This window comes from Montipora foliosa, chromosome 4, assembly GCF_036669935.1.
Source record: "Montipora foliosa isolate CH-2021 chromosome 4, ASM3666993v2, whole genome shotgun sequence".
Classification (NCBI taxonomy): domain Eukaryota; kingdom Metazoa; phylum Cnidaria; class Anthozoa; order Scleractinia; family Acroporidae; genus Montipora; species Montipora foliosa.
In genome coordinates, this window is record NC_090872.1 from 43,595,511 (window position 1) to 43,614,492 (window position 18,982).

An 18,982-nucleotide genomic window follows, 5' to 3' on the forward strand; every position below is an offset into this window, starting at 1 on the left:
TTTTATCCATTCCTTAATTTACTGTTGTAATCAGTATCCATTTTATATTTTAGTACCTCACCTTTCCAGTTCCACTTATGTTGACCGACAGCTGCACAAAGCTCCACCGAGTGCTTTTGTGTGCTGACATCCAAAGCTGCTTTGTTTTGTTTAAGCTTTGCACTGATACTTTTATTTCTGCTTGATTGCCCTCATCTATCCTGTACCAAAAGCGCATACATCTCCAATCTTTGCCTCTGAGTAAAGGAGACACCAATGTTCCTTTTGAATTACTACTGTCTGGCATAAAGCTGAGGTAGCCTCCTTGAATAACGAAGAAATATACACATAAATAAGCAAAAAGAAAACTGTTAAGACACAACATAAAGTACACCTAACCAGAAATATTTTCCTTTCCTCGGCTAAATATCTCCACCTTCAGCAAGCATATTTTACCATTTTCCCCTCGAAATCTCACTTTTTGTGTGCCAAAAAGTTACATTAGTCAGCAAAAATAGCGGCAATTTTGACCCACGACCGAGCTTTCAGAGGCATGGGTCGTTCCTGTATTTGACGTCACAAACTGCTTTCTTTCTTACAACATACACCTGTGTTATGCATCTTCGACTTGCAATGACAACACTTCTGCTTGTTTCCTTTCTTCTTTCTGTCCGTGGACCAACACTCTGTCGACTTATGGCTGAGTTGACCACAGGAATAGCAACGTTATGGAGCAAGTTGTCAGTGAGCTTTTCTGTTTACAATTGATGTTGTCGTCTTTCTCCTTGCATTGTGACACAAAATCGCTAAAAATGTATTGCCTTCTACATGTAGTCCTTTTAGCATCGTAGCTATTAAGAGCCCGGCTATCATTGACTGTGTCATCAGTGGATTTCAGCAATACAGCTGCGGTTTGCCCCATAGCGTATAATCTGTAAAGCACTCATCATGACCTTTTTGGGGTTAAGTAAGTTCTGTGTACAATGGCGAAACTGCGTTTTGGCTTCCATAAATCAAACCTCCAATGCCAAGCCGACAGTTGACCAGAAACCACAGATGCCGAAATCAATTGATGTGTGACATGACCTACTAATCAACCTCTTTGGTTCCCACGGTACATTGGCACATTCGTATATTCGAACTCAATGCCAATGGCAAGCGGTGGAAGCTGTACGAATGTTTTTATTGAAATATCATAATTCGAAAATTAAACGAGGCTTACCTGTACACTGAAGTTTAATTGTAGTTCTGCAAGTTATTAATCAGAAGTGAAAAGGTCAAGTGAGGTAGTGCACGGAAATCGAGCAGTCAGTTTTAAAAGAGAAGGCAATCGGCCACTCACATCTAAAATACTAATAGCATGGGTAGGGCTGTAGGAGGATGTGTAAAGCACATCAAAGGGTGGGCATGTGACTTCTTTGCTCCTGACCAGTAACTTGCAGAATTACGATTAAACCTCACCTTACATGTAAGCCTCATATAATTTTCACTACGTCATTGGTCTAAGTCGCTACGAATTCACCTGAGAGTTAAAACCAAATGGCCATGACCATAAATAGTAATGCAAATAAAATTGGAGTTCAGTCCAAGAAAAAATACTTTTATTGTGTTCCAAGTGCAAATAGCAGAATCATCTGCAATAACAAGCTAGTCACAAAACTTTGCAAAGGTTTTGGCACTTGACCATCTAGCTGTGTTCAGAATAGACAAAAAAAACCAAACTTGATTTGAGTTAATTTCGGTAGTGTCCCCAATTAGTGCTCTTTTGCTAAATTCATTGACATTTAAATAAAGTTGTTATTTTTGTTATTATAATTAGGGCTCATTGATATTTTCATCTTCTTTGCGCTGAAACCGAGGAAGACCTGGTACTGTGTGCTCTAAACGTCTAAGTGTCGACACCAGGTTTTTCAAGAACAGCCCTCAACCATCTGCCAACGGTATCTATAGAAACAGGGTTGTGGGGTTTGTTTAATAATAATTAGTCATGAAGGAATTTAAAAACACACAACTGTTTATCTTAGTTGTCAGCTTGAAGTTCTAAACATCTAAAGTGCTTTCCAGGTCGGGATGTCTTAAGCCGTTCATGAACGTAAAACACACACGTGTCGTCTGAAAGGTTCATAGTGGTAACGGTCTGCCACTGTTGTCCAGAAAGTAGAGCAATCAACATAGTATTCTTAAAAGTTAGATTCTCTGTGGGTGAAGAGTCTAAAGGTGTCTTATGACCACAGAAACGTCCCAAACAGACTTGTAACGTGGGAGTGATGGTTTGGCCGTAAGTACATCTTTAAGAATACCGTGTTACCAGAGGGTGACTGCCAAAATTATATACATCCTTCAAGTGTATTATGACTGTAGAAAGTGCTACACACGCCGTATCAAGGGCACTATACTCTTCATCAGCTATGGTATTATCCCTACCAGGAATATGAGATACTGTTTACCAGACATTGTGCTGAATACACCATTGGCAAATTTCCAGCTCTAATCTGTTGATGTCTTGTGAGTCGCATGTCACCATTTGATTAATACGTGCCACAGCAGTAGTGCTATGTACTTGAACCTGTACATGCCCATCTGAATCTTGTTCAGAAAATGACTTCAACACTCCCATGTGAGGATACCATGCAAAGAGCATCTTTATCCAATTTTAGATGCATCGATAGTCGTATTTAGCTCTGTTGACCCTTGACTCACTAGATTATAAGCTGTTTCAATACTCTCAGTTTACCATTGTTACTTTTCAATTGCTTTTGGGAATAATCTCATGGGTTTGTTAAAAGTCCCTTTATTATCTTAGAAGGCTTGAGTTTTATTAATTTCAGGCCATCTATAGTGCAAAGCCCCATACATCACCCCAGGAAAGCAAGAGGTAAGGAGGCCCAAAACCATGACAACCTCTCTTATTGGTGGGTTAGGCAACACCAAAAGTTGCTGGCATGCAGCTTTGACATGGTTTGCTTTATCAGCTGTCAGAGACATTCGCATAGCTCAAAGAAGCTCAAGAAGACGAGATACTGAGTAGGTTAGAGAACTAATTTATCAGGATGTATAACAAACCCAAGACTACTAAACAGCTCAATTGTGTCAGATATGTTATGCATGCAACGATCAAATTCAGCAGCTTGAAGGTAAGAATCATCAATATAAGCCAGGGGGTGACCCGTTTTTCTAAGAGTGGAATATACATGTTTAAGGAAATGGGTAAATTTATGTGGGCAAAATGCCAAACCTTTAGGAAAGCATGTAAACTGGTATAAGTTATCTCTCCATGAAAACTTTAAGTATTTCTGGACCTGATTATCTATATGGACCGAATAGTATGGATGGCATGTAACATCCTGGTTTCATCATCTAAACTGCTGACCGTGCTGTGTCTATGTTAAAATTATGTTATTTGACATACTTATTAAAAGAATTTAAGTTCAGAATCAGGCGGAAGATCCATCCTTTTTTGAAATATCAAGGAAGTAAATCTCCCATCCTCGTGCACTGAGTGTTTAATGACCTTCTTCAGAAGTAGTCTATTGATTTCCACAAGAATGAACTCCGCCTTACATGTAACTTGTAACTTGCACCGGTACCGAGAAAAACTCGATCCGTAGGCCAGACTGTTTCAAGTATTTCTTTATGTGAAATCAATATTTTTGGAGATTTGCCCAGCTTTAAATGTTGAAGTCCTACATGTAAAGTATTCCACTATGTGAGGAATGAAAAATCTATATTCTCTATATTCGTCGCTGCGCTTCTGTAAATAGCATTCGTTGCCATGTCGGGCAATTTCTGCGCAAAAGGTTCGGCTTGAGCTATTTCATCAAGTAAACCATCCTGGTTTTTGGTCTGTCGTGTCACTTTTTCTGTTTGGAGCAACCTTTTCTGTAAGTAAGTCGTCACTATCACTGTTTTCTGATTCAGACATTGTCTTGAATTTATCTAGTCACTTTTTTTGGCGGTATAGGTCCATTGTCTGATTCGTATACCCATTTCAGTGATTAGCTCATTGAAATTCACTTTCTCACTCAGTCGAGTTAAAACCATCATCATAGCATCGTCTTTCGATTTACTAGAGGAGTTTTCATTAGTGTCTTCCATTTGCAGGAGCTTGTCCTCATCTTTATGATTTATGTGTAAAGTTTGCCATTTTGTAATTTTGTCAACGGACAATGCTTTGTTAACTACCGGTTGTTTCATCTCTGAATGCAATTGACTGCTCGATTTCCGCTTGCTATCTCAGGTGACTTTATAACGACTTAGAACAATGACGTAGTAAAATGGTATTCGAGCTGTGAAGTAGGAAAAACTCCAATTCACTTTCCGGAGGTGGAGTAGATCTTCCTGGCTATGTTTGGACATTTCATTCATGGAAGCCAAAGCGTCGTTTGGCGCCTAGCACTTGAAAGTAAGATTCCGCTGCAGAATTATGAAAACTGCAGTAGCATGGAGCTTATGTAAGGACTTAAACAATCAGGTGTGGTACGAAAGTTAGAGTTTGTGCCTGTTTTGTTGTTTTAAGCATTTTTGCAACTATTTTCCTTTTCTTCTTATTTTCCTTAGTATTTGCAGTGGGCAGTCTCCCGAGAACCATATATATTAGTGCACTCAAAGTAGTACTGCTAAATGAGAAACTATAGATTTTTACCTGGATCTGGAGTAGAGAAAACAAAGAAAGGGCTGCAGGATTTGCTGCTCCAGTGCGAAAGATGATCTGGTCGTGTCATAGCTGAAGATGATTTTTAAACAACCTATGGTGTTTCTTACAAAGTACAAGATGCTTATTCTGCTAATGAATACCTGTTTTTCTTGTATAACTCCTCGTCCATTGCCAATATTTGCCCACCTCCCAGCTACACACTCCTTCGTCAAAATAGCAGTGTGGACTCTCTGTCAATCAATGTAACATGATTACAGCATTTTCAGAGCAAACTGTGATATGTGTATCAATATTATGATTTCATTGCTCCACTTCAAGGACATGGTTTCATTTCAATACGAAGGGACTGAAGATCAATGTGCGTTTTGACCTCACGTCTTGACTTTACAGCTGCGAATGAGTGTTTTTGCTCATGCCTGTTACCGTGGCCGTTTTAGAAATACTTGAGACCCCACCCTAGGACATGGATCCATATTCTCACTGTTGAATCTCCGTCACAGCTCCTTAACATAGACTGCACCCTTTTCGTCAGCAATTCCTATGTCGTACTGCCAAACGATTTGTAGCTACAAATTTACTGATACACAGACGATGTTGACGATTATTTTTGAATCCTTCAACAATTAGGACTAAAAATTTTGCTGTTGTATGGGAACACATTCATTTCTCGACATAAGAAACTTAACAAAACAGAGATGGTGTAAGTAGAAATCAGGGAACCCAGGTGCACAGGTTCTAATAACGGATTTATGATTTTGTTAGTTATGTTTTTGTCCCCTTTGCCAATTTTAGGGGACGCCTTTCTCAGACTTCAAATTCTTACTCTGTGATGAAATAACAGGGCAAACTTCCTCCAAGACTGTGACGTCATCCACTGCTATATCTCCCATGTTCCCTTTGAAGGTTACTCCTTCCAAAATAAACTGGAAAAAACAAAAAGGTGCACTCCTTGTTACTGAAGTATGAAATTGAAAGGACCATGATCAATCATTTTTACCTTGAAAGTGTATTTTGCAGTCAAATCAATTTGTGCAAACATCCAATGATCACCCTGGTTTCCTGCCTTACTCCAAATCAGTGTCTCTGAAGTATTGGTGGCAATGTACACATTCAATTGCCCTATGTGTTTACCAAACATGTGATACCAAAGCTGCAGGCAAACCAATTTGTTCTGATGTAACCAGTCACTTGTTAGGCGTGCTCGGTCTCCAAACTGACGCTGAGAAGCTTCTATATATATATACCCTCCTGTTCAAAGAAATGCAAAAAATATGGTACACTTCACTTAGTAATTTATCCTCACTGCATTCCTTTTTCCACATCGTGTTATACTAAGGTATGGGATGTCTTCGCTCCTACCCATGACCCCGCACATATCCATTTATCCCAGCTGTGACAAGGGTGAATCAATGAAAAATATTAGCTAGAATCTCAGAATCACACCCTTTAATGAATTACTCTTTCAGTACTCAGACTCTTAACATTCAAATGCAGGCCGAAGTCAAACTATCTTATATATTTAAAGTCCGTTGTAAGTTACTCTGATGGGAGATTTGTGTCTTGTCTAAGCTCGTTGCACTGGGCTGAATATTTTCTAAAATGGAGAGAGAGGTAGCCGTGCTTGACATGCGTGAGTTGTGCTCAGCCATATCCCCAGTCTTCCATCCTATATAACTGAGTCACCTCCTCTTGGCTACAACCCAAAAGCGTTTAGGGTATTGGATAACCCCACCCAAAACTGTGTGGAGTTTCACCTCCATGAAGCTTAGCTCCTGTAAGGTGCTTATGCAGACGGTTATTTACTGAAGAACCTATGAAAGGAGCGGGGCCAACGTCTCTTCCGCAGGTAGTTGCCCTAAAGGAATATCCTGGAGAAAGAGATATATCAAGGAGGTCGCAAATGGCGATATAATATTCTATCCACCTGACGGGGCACACATCAAACTCGGGGAAAGGAATTAGGGCAACAGAACGGGGAAACCTTTTTCGCAAAGTCTTAATGAAAGTGAGCTTAAGCAAAAACCCTTCCCGATCTTTAGGCCTAAAAACCTGATTTGCCAGTAAACACCCTAAAGCTCTGTCTTCCGTAAAGAAATCGATAACGAAAAATGTGGCATCTCTGCGAGTATATGTTTGTTTACTTGGGAAAGTGACCGGCTGTTTACTATCAAATCTCTAAGATAAGCTATGAGTTTCGAAAACTTGATGAAAAACAAGGGAACCGCAAGACTCGCCTGCTCGTTTCTAACGAATTTCAAGTACTCCTTGGCTCTGAGTTTCCCAGGTAATGAGTGTATTGTACCCGCCACCAAACGAGGAGGGCACTCACACGGGATCCCAGGACAAGAAGGCGAGTGGACTATGTTTTCCCCGATTTGTCTTTATAGATAAGAAATTTGATGACGTCATCCGCCGTACAAGATGAAACGACCTTGGACGAGGAAAAGGACGACAGAAAGTCAGCAAGATGTTCCTCTAAAGCCGACTTCTGGTGCTGATATGGCTTTGCCAACGAGGACTTGAACTCTACGAGACAGTGACGTATCCTGTCTACATCGCAAGGTGGTGTCGCAGGAGGTGGAGCACATGTAGCCATCCCACAAGCTTGACAAAAATTGGCGTCCACATCATTGGGGTAAAGGCAGCTGATACAATAGCACGCAAGTTTCCAAGGTTTCGAAACCTATAAACAGAGTTTAAAAGATGCACTAGAAAGCCCACATATCCCATTCCAGGCTTCTTTGAGACCAACCATGTGTACCACTGGATAGGAAAAGCAGAACAGATGGGTCTCCTTTCTTGCCTAAGCAAAGGCTGTCTACCCCTACGGACTGAAGGAGGGCCCACCAGAATTTCCGTGGACGAACGTCACAGGAGTGGACCAATCAACACAAAAGAATGGAAAGCGTACACATTATGCCCGGTAGGAAAAGGGTGCATGAAGACATTGATCCCTTGAGATGCCGGCGTAGGCCAAGTAGTATAATGAAGCAGCATGTGACCGGAACAGTCATGCTGGCAATTGCTGTCCAAAGCCATGAGGTCAAAGGTATGTGGCCCAAATCTGCTTTCCACCAACTTCAAGGCTTTCTCTGAAGGAGTGCAGTCCAGATCAGAGCACTCTCGTGATGGACTATCTGCCAGGTTATCTTGGGAAGGAATGTAATGCATATCAATGGTGAAATTGAAAAGGCGACTTAACACTAGGATCTCCTTTACTGGATCGTTAACCGCTGAGTTCTTGCATCTGTAGTTTTCTATCGCAGCCTTCAGGGTTCTGTTATCAGTGTGCACGTCTACCCTGGAATTGCGTATCTGGTCCTTAAAGGTGCAGAGGGAATGGCGCAGTGCTCTAGCCCCAAGGTAGCTGATATCCACTGACGCATCTTGCCAGTAGACCCTTGATCGAACCTCACTCCCATCCTTGAACAGAACTCCGCCCCAAGGGCGCTTGGACACATCACAATACAACGCCAGTGCTGGAGTTCTGAACTTAGTTTGTCATTAATCTTGATAGACCCCCTAGGTGAGCGAGCCATTTGCACAATGCCCGGAAACACTTCGCGCACGTAAAGCTTACATGATGGTATGACTAAACTCAACGAAACCGCCTTTCCTATGAAACGCTGGAGAGTTTTTAAAGTTACCATGCTGGATCTGCCACAGGGAATCGCATGCAAAACCCAAGAAACGTACCGATGTAGAAGGAACATGTTGAGATTTCTCAATATTAATGAAATATCCGGTTCTGTCAAGAGGTAGCATATGATATATGCCGCGGCTTCAGCATTCTGCCGGGAAGGGGAAAATGCAACGTGTGTTGGGGGTATGAATAACTGTCCCACGTGACGGTCATCGATGTATTGAGAAATGGGGACTCCCAAAGAACGAGCAGCCTGTGAAACTGCCAGACCAAGGCTATGTAAACAAAAGCACTGGCTTTCCAACCAAATGGCAACACACTAAACGTGAAATAATAGCCTTCCCATTCAAATGCAAAATACGTCTCGGAGAAAGGGTGGAGCTTGACGTGGTGGTAACCATTCTTATCATCAAAGCTACTTTGGAAATGGCCAGGGAGTACATATCTTGGTAAGTCGGTCAAGTGGTCGAGTTTGAAAAAGATATCTCTAATCCACAGATTAAAAAAAACGTTCATCTTGACAAAGTCGGAAATTGGACGGTTTGACGGTAAGCGGAAGGACTAGGTGTGGTGGAGGGATACAGCTGACTTCCCCTCAGATAGAGACAGCCCCAGATTCGACCCATTGAACAATTTTATCGGCAATGAAATCCGAGAACTCTGCACATGAAGGAGAGTACTTAAACAGAATAGGTGAGGACAAAGCCATGTCATACGACTGTTGTTTGAATGTCCCTTTGAAATGCGGGAAAAATGTTCTATCCCGACCCCATGCTGGATAATCTCTAACAAATTCACGTTGTTGCGATTATCGAAATCTGCCAAGAGATGTTCCGAGACGAGAGAGTGGCAGTGGATAGTACCAGCCCTGAAATATTTCGAGTCACGAAATCGCGGGTTGCTAACGATTCCTAGCTCGGGGCAAGAGAACACCATGTCTGCTGATACCAAGGGGCCAACGAAAGGCTGGGTGCCCTGTGTTGTACTATACAGTGGAGTATGTTCTAAAGGTTTTGTGCCAGCAGCGGCTGTAACACGCAAGATGAACGAATAGTTATTTTCCTACAAGTGAACAAAAAATGAGGAATAAACCAAAAGCTTAAAAAACTAAAACAGGGAACCCAACCTTTGTTGACCCCAGCCCTGAACGAGGTCCAGAGTGGTGTGGAACGCTGAGAAGGAATCCCAGGGTCCAAAAACTAATGTGGACAAGCAAAATGTACCGCAAACAACCATAGAAGTGAACAAGACAACCTGTGATGTACGGATAAATGATTTTGTTTATTTATCATTATTATCATTCCAAGTCAGCTCAGCGTCTTTCCAAATCGTATTAGGCGAAATTAGTAGTGGGAAACACGCCACCAGCTTTGAGCAACATGCCCTCAGGTTCCACACATCATGCTTTGAGTGGCCCTGCAAAACCTGGCGTAGAGTCCAAAACGGCCACAATTAAAGCACTGAATTTGGGGGTAGGGGAGAAAGAACAAGCCCTGCTACGTGGAGCAGTTGGAAGAACTGTTTAGGATTGAGGTGGCCTCTTTTGCTATTTTGGCGCGTATAGGGTCTCCTAACAACCCCAGCATCAGGTTCAACATCTCTCTCTCTCTTGGGAATTGAGGACATCCCAACGCGCCCGTATGTCATCGAGTGTGGCTGCATATTGCTGCACCTTTGTACGCGCTAACCACACAAGGGCTTGGGTAAGGTCCAACGCCTCAAATCGATCGAACGCCTGTATGGGGCGGTTGAGATTGCATCTAAGTGCCGTGAGGGCGCTCGCTGTGGTCTCCAGGGTCTTTTCGAGTGTTTTTATCTTCTCCTCCAGGAGCTTTAACTGGTTATTATCCTCTGACATGCACATAAAGAGGCTATGAGTATTCCTCATGTTGTACCCATCTACTTTCATCCTTCGAATTTTACATCAATACTTCATAATGTGCCATGGAAAAAACCGAGGAAGTTGTAAACAAACACATTCCCGCTTTAACCCAGGGTAATATTAACAATATGTGAGATATGCGTGAGTAACTGAAGCAGAACTAGCGCATTAATGAGCGCCAATGGCATGATACATTCGGAAAACAAAGATGCCTGGACATCACAATTGACATGGCAAGATGGCAAACAGTAAGTGATGACTACTACTGCAAGAATACTCCAAAGGATTATAGGAAAGAAAAACAAACGCCTTGGCCTTAACGGTGGCAGCCAAGCCTCTACCATTAAGTGGTAGTTCAACTAGCTCGCAAACACAAGGTAACATATTCTTGGTCAACGAATAGTTGCTAATTACTGAATATTACATATTAACCTCCTAAAGATTCTAAAGGATAGGCACAATGCCCTTCGCCTACTAGTGGTAACGAGTGCGAGCATTTCTAAGAAAAATGAACAGTTTAGCTCCTCACAAACTGGAGGTATCCAAATGCACTAATTGCTAATTAGCGGTACAGCATACAACTTTGTCCCTCACCAACTTGTGGTATCATGCAAAGCTCGTTTCGCGTCAACTGGCGGTATGAAAGTTCACTCCTCGCCACCTAGCGGTATTAAAACTCGTTCCTCGCCAACTAGTGGCATTAAAACTAGTTCCTCACCAGCAGGTGGTATCAAATCTCGTTCCACATGAACTGGCGGTATGGGAGTTTGCTCCTCACCAACTGGCGGTAACAAAACTAGTCCCTTGCTAACTAGAGGTATTAAAACTCATTCCTCACCAACAAGCGGTATCAATTCGTCTCTCGCCAACTAGCGGTATCACAACCAGATCTTTATAACTAGCGGTATGAAAGTTCGCTCCTCGCCAACTTGCGGTATCAAAACTCGTTCCTCGCCGGCTAGCGATGACAAAACCGCTGGGAAATCAGCAATGTTCTTCTGCTTAATCGGCAATTGAGTAACCTACTACGTGTGACACACGTTAAAAGCCTTTGCCCGCTAGTGGTATCCAACAACACAAGTGAACTTTGCCTCAAAAGAATGTTGAGAACGGCTAGAAAAAAACTATAGTTACCCCGGCTTTCACAGCAATGGGTGCAACTTCAGGAGCTGGTGGATCCGCAACTGCTGCTGCTGCTGGAGAGGGAACAGGTGCAGGAGCGAGAACAGGGGCCGGAGCTGGAGGGTCTGGTAATTCTGCTGTTAGGTTGAAGAATATACCACAAGAGGGTGCAGGTGTTGGTTGACCGCTAATAGCAAAAACCCACTTCTGGGCCCAGAACACCGGCAAAGTGACAATGATCGAAGGAAAATCCCGGTTTTAGAGGCAATCAGGCCACAAAGCATCATGCATGCTGGTATGGAACCAACGCTAGCGGATTGGGAGTTTTAGGTGACACTTTCACGATGCGCTAATTAATTATGCAGTGAAAATAGCCGCACGTTCAGATGATATGAGGATTTATATTCCACATTTCTGTCTGCATAGCTCCTTGCCTTAAAGTCATATCTTTTATTATATGGCTGTGTCTCAGAAGGACTGGGAAGTACCAAGTTCACGAATTTGATTTCCCATCTAGACCGGCATCTAGACCGGTAATGTTTTGCAGTGAAAAGATGCAAACTCAAATGCAAAAATATTCAGTATTTTCTTCTACCAATATTTATTTATGGAAGTGCAAAACAGCATGATGACAAAAGAGAGGATGACGAGCGAACTTTGACAGAATTAAGTTCCGCTCATCGCCACTCAGCGCCGTTCGCAAGCAAAATGTAAGTTAGTACAAACTAGTTACATTAAACGAATTAAATGGTTCTTGTTTGCCATATAATAAACATCTTATTAACCGAGCTTAGTCAGTCTGTATGGGAGAATCTTGACCTTGGTCGTGTGTACAGACCTCACTGCATTCTGTCTGTACTCACGACCTCGGTCAAGATTCTCCCATACAGACCTCCTGCTCGGTTAATAAGAGCTAAGTATTCTTTAAACACTGCGTAACAGTGATGTTGAGACGCCTAAAGGGATTTTTCGATGATTATAGGGAACTCTGAGTTTGGGGCCACAGCAACCTCAAACTCAATTTTTAGGTAATTTAGGAAGCAAGTGAGGAAAAAGTCACCTGTTTTAGAATATGTTGTATGATCATATATTGGGCCTGTTTCTGACGATGGAGTAGTGCCAGAATGAAGAGTCCATTGATATTCCATGCTGTTATCGTGCTTCAGTCCACAAAAACCGTTTTGAAAAGAACAGTGACCTGACCAGAAAACATCAAAGATAAAAGTCATCTAAACAGTACATTGATTGAGATTCAGTGCTTGATTCGTGACATTTAAGTATCTGTAATAATTTTTGTTCCAAATAGTACCAGGAAAAGGAAATGTTGGGATCTTTTGGCTATGAACTTAGCAGCGTTTTAAAATTTCTTCTAGAATATCCTGTGAGGATCACAAACTAGCACAGGAACGTTTTGATACCATATGAAAACACAAGTTGTTTGCAGTGATTATGGTTGTTGAGCAACATTGTATTAAATACTTGGATAATAAGACAATGGTTTCTATTTCCACAAGTTAAAGTGCCTATAAACCCCAGAAGCTTTTTTTCCGAGTTGAAAGAAAAAAGGGTTGTGTTTGGTTAAAACTGGAAGTTTCTATGACTTTGAAATACGGTTTTTCTGTCCCACGACCGGGTGACTAGTGATATAAAACCCAGACATAAGCAACAGGGCAAACAAAGCAAAAGGAGAGGACTGACAACAACAAGAAGGAAAGGTGTAGCACTTGAAAAGAGCTGTTATTCGGCTGACATTTGTTAGGAGCAGTGACATTTATTAAATGACCTCGAACAACTCCAATCTGGTTTCCAGTTCAGATTCTGAGGTCCTCGAAATAGAAAATTACGAGTTAGAAGTCGAAGGCTCGCCAAACTCGAGCAATCAAGCCACATATGTAAAAGAAACAGAAGAGGCCTATTCCTAGCCCTATTCTACTTTTTATCAAAAACAAAACAAAATAGCGCCATTTTGCTCAGCATGATGCAAAGATCCATGTACGCAAAAAAAAAAAAGAAAAAAAGGATTTGGGGTTATAGGCACTTTAAGGCTGGCACTCCACCGCCATTCATTTACCTTTAAAGCCTTTGTTGCAATTTGCCTTAGTGATTGTTTCTTTGCAGTTAAGGTTGTTCAGAGGGCATTGTGTTGATCCTGTCAGATTGGAAAAGTAGGGCATTGATAAACCTTCTTGCGATAATGTTCCCTTTCATGACACTGCACCGGGCAAAACAATAATGATAATAGGCAGTGCATAAGACACTTTCCATAAAAACACTTCATTATTTATGTTCCAGAGTTTCGAAGCAAGCAACCGTGGACAATTTTCCTGTCGGTGTACGTTGGATCAGTGGCTTGATCTGATCGGCGTTATTTCAAGTTGAGAAACTAAATATTTTAAGCAAGAGCCGATACAACGTAGATTTGATTTTAGTGATGTACTATATTTCGGCTGGCCAAACCAGCCTTCTTTAGGTACCTGAAGAAGGCTGGTTTGGCCAGCCGAAATATAGTACATCACTAAAATCAAATCTACGTTGTATCGGCTCTTGCTTAAAATATTTAGTTTTTCATTATTTATGAATGATAAACATCAAAGCCATCCCTGAATAATTAAAAGAATTGACTGTCTATCGTCTGCTAAGGGTTTCTTTCATATAATTTTCTCGTGTTTCGATAATGTTAAATTATCTCAACGGCTAAAATTATCTACGCATTCGTCAACTATAGTACCAAGACTTTTATTGTATGATTGGTAAGAGGTTTTTTTGTATTTTAATATATTTTTTCCAGATTTTAAAGCATTACAAGCATCACAAACATTCACACTCATTGGCCGAGAGCCCACCACGTGACCTGCAAATAACTGCCTATAAATAAGTGTTTTTCTGCAAATAATATTCTGCTCAGGCGTAATTGTGACTGCCCTTATGTGAAAATGGCAGATGGGTTCCATCAGCTGTCAGAGACTGATTTGACATCTTTAGTTGATCAAACTGACAGTGCAGTGAGAATACTAAGAAAGCAGCAATAATTGCACTCAACGTCTTTCGAGATTATCTCAAGGAAAGAGAGTTATACAAAGAGTCACTTGTGTCATTGAAGGACAAGTTGGTGAATGTTCTGAGGATATTTTATGCTGAAGCCAGAAAAGAAGAATGGCGAGCTCTGCACCAAAGCTTCACTTGTCAGGATACGCTTTGGCCTTCAGCTGTTATTCACACAAACTTGATATCATCAAAGACCCTGAGTTTTCTAAAGCCAACACAGTTTATCAAGCGGAAATCTCAGAGGTTAAACGGGAAGGAAAAGCTCACACACAACACAAACCACCGATAAACAAACATGACACCAAAAAACTGTAGGAAAGTGGGTCTGTTTAGTTTAACCCAGCCAGAAAAAACTCCAGAACAAAGTTTTCCTTGAAACCATGCTTTTCTTCCGTAAAAGAGGACGCAAGAACTTGAGAGAACTGAAGAAGAAAGATTTTTTTCCATGTGTACCGACTTGTCTGATGTAAGATTTGTAAGCAAAGTGAAAGATGAATTGACAAAAAATCGGCAGGAAAACGGCGAAGCCCAAGAATCCCAAACAATGTGTAAAACTGGCGGGCCTTTTTGTCCAGTCATGTCATTTGGAAAAATGTCTCTCGTGTCAACCAGAAGAACAAGTTTTGGTACGACAACATGGTTGTTGGTCAACGCATTCTCTGTGGCAAGATGAAGAAGTTGTCTGTCGAGGCAAAGCTCTTGTTGGTGTATATGTTGCAGTTAATTTTTTTTTAACTAGGTTTTTTTAATCAACTGTCTAAATAAGGATTTTTCTTTTCTAGGGGTATAGTTAAAAAACAGGGGCTTGGTTTTTTAGGGGTATGAAAAAAGAACGAAACTCTGCTCTTCTCCGTTCTACTTGTTCTACCCGTCCCCCACCTTCCCTTCCCGCACCTTCCCCACCTTCCCCCACTGTGCCTTAGCTTCCAGTTACCTCCACCCTTGAATATCCCTTATGCCGACCCCCTCAACAGCACTTCTCACAGACAATTCATACCTGTCAAGACTTTTCTTTTTACTCACCCGAACTTGAACTTGAACCCCTATCTCTGGATCTGCTGTCTACTCTCTTATCCACTTGACCACACAAACAACTCAAGCAAACCTCTCATCATAATTTATGACTAAATATTTTATTATTCATCCCAGGCCACTCTCGGTCCAAACTTTGATTTATTCACATTTGGACACTAGAGCCATGCACATGTTGTAAATCTTGTAGCACAGATAAAATGGAGGAGTCACGCCAATGCAATGACGTAAATGAAATCGATTTCTATGGAGAAATACAAAAGATTCAAAAGATGATTTTTACAGGAAGGCCAAACATTTTTTGAAAGAAAAACAGAGAAGAAACTCGGCCTTTCAGGAAACGAAGATCGATCTGAGCAGAAACAATTAACAAACTGGGAACGTCAGATGATAACTCAAAAGAAATGGGCTTACAGCAACGGTAAACATCAAGAAAGTAGCTTCAAAACGGGAATTGTTTCAGATCTTGTACCAAGTACACAGTCGACTTTCTCACAGAGGACACAAGTGTGCAAGTTGCAAACACAAGTATTAAAATGTGCTTATTCCATGCTTAGAAAGTGCCCACTAACTAATGGCAGCTTCAACATTCCTATCTTTGATAGAGATCGACTGAATGGTAAAAGGTCACCATTGTACCCCAACAGTAGTTGCTTTTAGGAAAAGTAGCTGATATTGAAAAAACATTCTGTTCGAGTAGTGACCAAGTTTGGAAAACTCCAATCACTTATTTCTCCCACTAGATTACATCTGTTAACCATCAAAATGCCAGCTTTCAAATTTCTTCACAGTGGTCAATTTACCATATCAACTCACACGATAAACCCTTTCCTTTCCTTCACTTTCCGACCGACACAGCACCACAGCTTCTTTACAATCTGTCTTATTTGAAACAGTTAGCATTCTAGGAGGTGTATGACAACTGCAGATTGTCTACAAATATTGCTGATATTAAACAGTATTTAAGTCTAAGTACCCATTTTGATTGGCGTTGATAAGCAGTATTTAAGTCTAAGCAGCCATTTTAAAATAGTTAGCTTCCCATAACTGAGTTAGGATTAGTATGCAGTCAGTGTGCAAGTGCGAGACACTGCATTCTATGCAAGGGATTGGCATATATTGTAGTGATTGGAGTAATCAATTATCTGAACCGTTGTCTTGGTCATTGGGTTAAGAATATTGGAAGTAAAGCATTCATTCACTTGTAGGATAAAGGGGGTAGTGCATAACCCTAATCACTAAATTGAAAGCTTAACCCTAATTCCTAAAATGCGGGCAGTGTCCCTAACCTAACATGAAAGCTAATCATTCAAAATAAGGGCTCAGTAACCCAAATCACTCAGCTGAGCATTTGACCCTAATCACTAAAATTTGTTAGCCTTTAATAGCACCAGAGAGAAAAAGTTTACCCAGTTTTTGAAAAATTACCTAGTTTAAAAAATAAAACCTTGTTAAAAATAAAATCACTTACTTAGAAAAAAACTAACTAGTTGAAAATAAAATCACTTAGTTAAAAAAACACTAACTAGTTGAAAATAAAAATTAACTGCAACATATACGAATCACTCAATCAGAGCCAATGTGGTCACAATACTTGACGAGTTTGGATATGAAGCCTGTCATATCATGGCACTGACCGGTCACAGAAGTGAAAGCAGTATCAGGAGTTATGCTTCGCGAATAAATATGTCCTGGAAGAGGAAGATGTTGGAAACATCAGGATTGCTAAACGACAAGAAGACCGTAAACACCGTTACGGTAATGTCTTCAGTTGGCCATAGCGAGAGTGCACTGGAGCCTCTCGGGAAGAGCATATTTTAAACGAGCTAATTATCGAACAATCGATCCCACAGCAGAAAGTGAACAATTTTTACAACTGCACTTTTTACTTTTAAAGTAAACTGTTGCAGAGCATGTTAAAGCTTCAATGAATACCGCATTTTCCCCTTTTTCGGATTCGGATTTCAAGTCCTTGAAGACTGTAGAATTGTTCAGGTTTGTTGATGCCTACATTTTGTTATTGAACGCTTGACTGTAAGTACAATTTGAAGTCTACAAGTAAAATGCTGAGAAGGAAACCAATTGATTTCTGCCAATACTCGACTCTTGCAAGGCAGTGCGTGCTTGCCGCTTTCCGAAAACAAAAATAAAAAACAAACTTGTTGGTCGAATGATAAGAAAATTATTGAACTCGGTTATTGCAAAATATAGTGATTTATCAGTGTCTCGCAGATCAATTATTTGCCTCAGCCTTCGGCAAATAGTTGATCTGCTTGCCGCTGACAAATCACGATATTTTGCTCAACCTTGCCCAATAATTGTGAAATGTTCTTTCAGCAGCAAGAGTATAGTAATGTGATGCATGGAATAAACAACGATTTACAAGTGCATGCTTGTAGCACTCTGTATGCACTCTTTGTAGTAAATAACCATGTTCTCTTTCACGAAGTAGGCGTGTCCTCTCTCGCAGTAGAAGGTCATGCAGGATGTGTCTATCAACACAAACTTTCTCAAACAGCAATTTGTCTATAATCGTTGGATGTTGTCCTTCAGTAGCATTTTGAGTGAAACAGTTTAAAATTCAATTGAGGCCTTACACTACTGTAAAATTGATGTTAAAATTGTTAAAAACGTTTAGAATCCGAGCTTTCGCCGATCTACGGCATCATCAGGGATGATGATGCCGTCTCGCTCTAATGATATCTGGTATCGATGTTTAAATAAGATGTTAATCCGAACTTAAAAGATCTCTGGAAAAAATTGTCAATTCTGTCCATACAGACATGATAAGGGATTCAAGCAGCTTGTCAAGTTGTTTATTAGAGTATCCATGTGCTTTGCACACCCTTAGAATATAAAGGCGGCAAGTTGCTTTCGTAAGAAGGCTATCAATGTGCTATCCCAGTCACAGGGATTTTCCTGTAAAGTAATCCCTAAGAGTTTGAGCCAGTCTCTCCTCTTGATGTCTGGTAAAACTGGTGGTTGTGCGTTCTTGGTCTTACCATGGATGGCCATCTCCCATGTCTATTATTGAGTTAAACAAGAGAAGTGTCAGAGGCGGAGCAAAAACAGTGATGTCATCAGCATATTTCACAAGTATATTTGATTTTGGATGGGCAGCTTCGATATCGTTGACCATCATTGATAATAGGATGGGTCCCAATACAAAGCCTTTGGGGACACACCTACCGATGCTGACAAAGGTGGTGACCACATCTTTGAGGACAACCCTTTGTTTATGATTCTCGAAAAATCTTATGATCCAGTTGACGATAGACGGGTCAAGATTGCTTGTTTTAAGCTTGTCACATGCTATTTGTTGTCGCACTGTATCGAAAGCATTGCTGAAATCAAATGATAAGATACGTACATAATTGGCATTGCCATCAAGTGCTCTCAGCCACAAGTGTTGACACTTGAGGAGAGCCATTGTTGTATTACTTCCTTTCTTGAAAACAAAGTGGTCTTGGCCGATGATGTTCTTCAAATGCCCTGATATCTCCAACTTCAAAATCATTCTTTCAAACAATCTGGCAGTTATTTTGGTCAGAGAAATAGGTCTAAGTTGTGTGCACTTATTTACAGAAGTTCCCTTAGGGATTGGAGTTATTCTCACGACTTTCCA

The 18,982-nt window shown here is 40.9% G+C and overlaps 1 protein-coding gene across 1 annotated transcript in view; it reads right to left on the bottom strand.

The window, feature by feature from the left end:
* LOC138000830 (uncharacterized) overlaps positions 1–18,982 on the bottom strand; it is a 243,738-nt gene that overhangs the window by 116,173 nt on the left and 108,583 nt on the right. Inside the window, exons 21-26 of the mRNA XM_068847495.1 lie at positions 13,352–13,429; positions 12,341–12,478; positions 5,631–5,881; positions 5,457–5,556; positions 4,774–4,863; positions 62–303 (exon numbers count right to left, since the gene is read on the bottom strand). Of these exons, the coding sequence (XP_068703596.1) occupies positions 62–303; positions 4,774–4,863; positions 5,457–5,556; positions 5,631–5,881; positions 12,341–12,478; positions 13,352–13,429 (899 nt within the window). The remainder of the gene's footprint in view (positions 1–61; positions 304–4,773; positions 4,864–5,456; positions 5,557–5,630; positions 5,882–12,340; positions 12,479–13,351; positions 13,430–18,982) is intronic.